This window comes from Penaeus japonicus, unplaced genomic scaffold (genome assembly GCF_977035675.1).
Source record: "Penaeus japonicus unplaced genomic scaffold, GWHDUDI00000001_assembly GWHDUDI00000036, whole genome shotgun sequence".
NCBI lineage: Eukaryota > Metazoa > Arthropoda > Malacostraca > Decapoda > Penaeidae > Penaeus > Penaeus japonicus.
In genome coordinates this window covers 10,845,485-10,850,484 of record NW_028234438.1, presented here as the reverse complement: position 1 = coordinate 10,850,484, position 5,000 = coordinate 10,845,485, and the positions used below count along the sequence as shown (strand labels likewise).

The following is a 5,000-nucleotide window of genomic DNA, read 5'->3' as shown; positions in this document are numbered from 1 at the left end:
TACTTGAGGCTAAGACTGGGGATGCCATAGCCTGAGCTTTGTGCCGTTAAAAGCAAACCAGCCTCCACCAGATACGTTTTGTAATACAGCCTTCATAACCTTCTCGGTTCCTCTTGTTTGGAGCCCAGTTCAAGCTCATCCGTGCTTATATGAAGCAGTCTTCTTACCTATGCTGGAGCTCAGGGTGCAGAGGCCATGCTATTGCTTCATGTGGTACTATTGCCAGCTGTTGACCTTTCTTACTGAAAAATATAGGGGGGGGGTTGCATTGCCATTATATGAATCTTGCGGGCTCGGCATAATTAAGTTTGATATCATGGATTAGTGAATTGAGAGAGCAGTTGACTATATTGGCTTTTTATATACATTAAAGTTTTATTTATAGTATTACTCTGCACATTCCTATTCCTCTATTTCTTTTTTTCTTTGTCTTCTAATCCTCTTCTCCTTTTCTCGTCTTTTCTTTCCATATTCCTTGTACCCAATAGGCTTGTTTCTTCCTCCTCATCTTCTAAACCTCTTCTCCTTTTTTCGTCTCTTTTCTTCCCATATTCCTTATACCCCATAAGCTTGTAAGTTAAGTTGGCTCTTATTCCATGCAGAATCTGTGCAATAGTAAGCCAGTCAATTTTGTCTTGGATCACCATAAATGTTTACAATATTGCTGTTATTAAATCTAAGATTGCGGTACTGATGGATTCCTCTTGTCTTCTACCAATACAAAAGTTGCACCCCCCCCATATCTCACAATCTGGACACAGTAGGGGAGAGCATGAAATAGATGAGGAAAATTACCAGTTACTACATAAAGTAAATTGATGGCATTGATGTATGCACCATATTTGTCTAATGTAAAATTAGAATAAAGACGTGGTTTCCTTGCAACTTAACTATTCAGTAAATTTTCCGAACAACGCCGCGTCGCTAAATACCACAAAAGTGGTATTGATGGATTCCTCTCAACCTCTACTATTCATATATAGTGAAATTAATGAGCGCTTGCACCCCTGAAGCCCACAATCTGGGTCCCGATAGTAGGGGAGGGCATGAAGTAGATCAGGGAAATTGCGGGGTAAAATGTTACGAAATACCGTAAAAATGGTATCGATGGATTCCTCTCACCCTCTACTGTTCATATATAGTGGAAATCATGCGCGATTCCATCTCTGGACCCCACAATCTGGGTCCTGATAGTAGGGGAGGAGATGAAGTAGATCAAGGAAATTACGGGGTAAAATATGAATTCCAGCCATATTTCGTATGCAAAATCTTAACCAATTACCTACCTAACTTTGCTTAGGTTTGAAGTTTGCCCTAGCCAAGAGGGGGCTTTGCCCCCCCCCCCTGGACCCCCCCCCCCCTTTTAAGGCACTTCGTGCTACCTCGTGCTACTTCGGTATCACGAAAACTTTAACCCAACTACCTACCTCACTTTGCCTAGTTTTGAAGTCAGCCTTTGCGAAGAGGGAGCTACCCCCCCCTGTGGATCTCCCCTGTTCAGGGCACTTCGTGATACTTATGCGTAATTAGTCCTGTAGATGAAAATGCAGCGACCACGAATAACCCTCACACTGCGCCATGATGACAGCAACTGAGTCTTCGTCTTATATATTCCTCAGTATAGGAAACTAGGACCGATGATGACGCGACCACTCAATAGAGGGCACTATAATTATACTGTAAACAATGGGGAATATTGCGCCATCTGTTGAGAGAACATAACAGCACATGCAGGTAATTCCTTGGGGGTTTCCAGTCCACAGCTTGTCGCTTGCCGTAAATACGTAAACACAGCCATGTTTAAATGTCAAGGCGAGGATGGTGGATTCGGGATATCTTGCCCAAGGTATGTTGCACAAAGTGCCCTAAAAAGGGGGGGTCCAGGGGTGGGCGAAGCCCCCCTTTGGCTAGGGATTAATTCAAAACTAGGCAAAGTTAGATAGGTCATTGGGTTAAGATTTTGCAAGCGAAATATGCCCCGAAGTAGGACGAGGTAGCATGAAGTGCCTTAAAAAAAGACCCAGATTGTGGGGTCCAGGGGTGCAAGCGCTCATTAATTTCACTATATATGAATAGTAGAGGTTGAGAGGAATCCATCGATACCACTTTTGTGGTATTTCGTAACGCGGCGTTCGGAAAATTTACCAACTATTCACCTGCATGATGTACCATATGCACAGTGGTCATTTTTGCCTCCAGCCAAACCTCGTCCATGTCTATCGTAGCACGATATAGCTAGGATGAGTTCATTGGTTTGCGATCCTCGTTTAAGGACATTAAACCCCCCCCCCCCCCCCACACACACACACAGAGAGTACACATGCATTGTTGCAGTTAATGAGTAATGTTCATTATGGCATATATCAGTGCGTTATATTTCTAATACTTTACCCCTGCAGTTTCTCTGATCTTCAAGCCCTCCCTAGTTATTGGTGTTGTGGTTGTGGGTTATTGGGTTGGAACCATCGGGTAATATCCACTGAGTAGAATACAGCAAGAGCAATCCATTGATGTTGATTAATGTGGCATTATTCAAACCTTTTACTGTTTGTCCTGATATTACTCCTATTTCATGCAGTTGATGGCTTTTATTTACAAGAGGCTGCACCTGTAGCTCTCCATATAGGGTGAATAAGCTTGTAAAGAAATGCCATGCAAGCTGCCAAGATCACATGCTTAAAGCTTTAACAAATAACTAACCATTTTCATGTATGTTTAGGCAAGATAAGTTAGGTTTGATCTGTATTTACACCAGATTACCTGGAATACAGCAACCATGGCAGTTGTTAATGTAATTATTTCCAGTAATAGTGATACAGCTTTTATGCAGTATATAAATGGTCTTTAAGATCTTGGGTAAATCTTTAATTATGCCTGTCAGTACCTCGGATCTTTGCACTTTTCAGGTTTAGTAAATGCTATAATCTTTCTCTTATTCTGGCAAGATAGCCGGTCTGGCAAGCTCTTACCTGGATATGAGATTTTGTTGGCATTTATTGGAGGGCTGACGAGCCCCTTAATCCAATTCATAACTTGTTCTTATTCAGTGTTTACCCAGAGTTTCCCTATTAAAATTTCAGCTCTTTATAAATGCTTTCCCTTTAGTGGAGTCATTCTACCACAGATTTCCCACAAATTTCCCATTCTTATCCTTGATAAAACCATAGATTCTCATTATCTTGTTTGCTTCCAGGTCGCAAAGGTCCTCCCAGCTGCGGCCATTGTCTCCCGCAAGTTCTCCACCAGCAATGTTGTATCCTCGGCTGAAGTGTCCACCATCCTTGAGGAGCGCATCCTGGGTAAGGTTTTGGTCTTTGAACATTTGATGTACAAAGGGGTGAGGGGTTGATCAGAGAGATCTGTAAGATGGTTTTTGCAATTAGGACTTATTTTTGCAGTGCCAGGATAGTAGGGATATACATAAAATTATCTTCAAACTTTAGATAATATATTGATGTACAAGTTCTTTCAATAGCACCACTGTTCCAAGAGTAATATTGACATGATCAGTGTAAACATAGACTAATCATTCTCGGTAGTTGTTAGAGCAATTTCCAAGTCATCTTGTAAACTGCTTTTATATAATGGTTAATAATTCTCAGGTGCTGCCCCCAAGTCCAACCTGGAGGAGACAGGACGTGTGCTGAGCATTGGTGATGGTATTGCCCGTGTCTATGGCCTGAAGAACATCCAGGCTGAGGAGATGGTGGAGTTCTCCTCTGGACTCAAGGGTGTGTATGGGCTTTTCTTTGTATTAAGATTTGATTCAATATGATAAATTTGTTAGTCATTATTTTGGACTTCTGAAAAGAATATTAGAGTTAATGATCCATCTGTCTTATTTTGCTTTTTGATAAGCACAAATTTCCGTTATAATTCCCTCTCTGCCACTCCTAGGTATGGCCCTCAACTTGGAACCCGACAACGTTGGTGTTGTCGTGTTCGGTAACGACAAGCTTATCCGTGAGGGTGATATCGTGAAGCGTACTGGTGCCATTGTGGACGTGCCAGTTGGTGAATCCATTCTGGGCCGTGTTGTAGATGCTCTGGGTAACCCCATTGACGGCAAGGGCCCCATCACTGGTGGTCTGAGGTGGGTGTTAGGAGTCTCTTGGTTTGGCATGTTCAAGTTAATTATTCAAGACAAATAAAGAACTAATTACCATTTTCTATGATACTGATTTCAATTTTGCATTAAGAGCATCTGTAGAACTGTCGTTTATCACTGACACTTTTAAATACTTGACTATAATTGTAATTCTAATGTGTGCTTCTCATCCAGGGCTCGTGTGGGCGTGAAGGCCCCCGGCATCATCCCTCGTATCTCTGTGAGGGAGCCCATGCAGACTGGCATCAAGGCTGTCGACTCCCTTGTGCCCATTGGTCGTGGCCAGCGAGAGTTGATCATTGGTGATCGTCAGACTGGCAAAACTGCCATTGCCATCGATACCATTATCAACCAGAAGCGATTCAACGATGCTGCTGAGGAAAAGAAGAAACTGTACTGTATCTACGTTGCTATTGGCCAGAAGAGGTCCACCGTGGCCCAGATTGTCAAGAGGCTTACTGATGCTGGTCAGTGATGTGTGATCTGCTATTTCCTTATATTATAGCTTTAACAGAAAAGTTGAAATAAATATTGACATTTTTGTAGAATAGCTGACTAACCACCCCTTTTCATCTTTCAGATGCCATGAAGTACACCATTGTTGTGTCTGCCACTGCCTCTGATGCTGCTCCCCTGCAGTACCTGGCCCCCTACTCTGGCTGCGCTATGGGAGAGTTCTTCCGTGACAATGGCAAGCACGCCCTGATCATCTACGACGATTTGTCCAAGCAGGCCGTGGCTTACCGTCAGATGTCCCTGCTGCTGCGTCGTCCCCCCGGTCGTGAGGCCTACCCTGGTGATGTGTTCTACCTTCACTCCCGTCTTCTTGAGCGTGCTGCCAAGATGAACGACACCAATGGAGGTGGCTCCCTGACTGCTCTGCCTGTCATTG

At 43.3% G+C, this 5,000-nt stretch overlaps 1 protein-coding gene across 1 annotated transcript in view; it reads left to right on the top strand.

The window, feature by feature from the left end:
• blw (ATP synthase subunit alpha blw, mitochondrial) overlaps window positions 1-5,000 on the top strand; it is a 7,423-nt gene that overhangs the window by 1,086 nt on the left and 1,337 nt on the right. The window contains exons 2-6 of the mRNA XM_043022090.2: window positions 3,194-3,299; window positions 3,603-3,731; window positions 3,898-4,093; window positions 4,283-4,575; window positions 4,689-5,000. The exon at window positions 4,689-5,000 is cut by the window's right edge and continues 173 nt beyond it. Coding sequence (XP_042878024.1) covers window positions 3,194-3,299; window positions 3,603-3,731; window positions 3,898-4,093; window positions 4,283-4,575; window positions 4,689-5,000 — 1,036 coding nt within the window. The remainder of the gene's footprint in view (window positions 1-3,193; window positions 3,300-3,602; window positions 3,732-3,897; window positions 4,094-4,282; window positions 4,576-4,688) is intronic.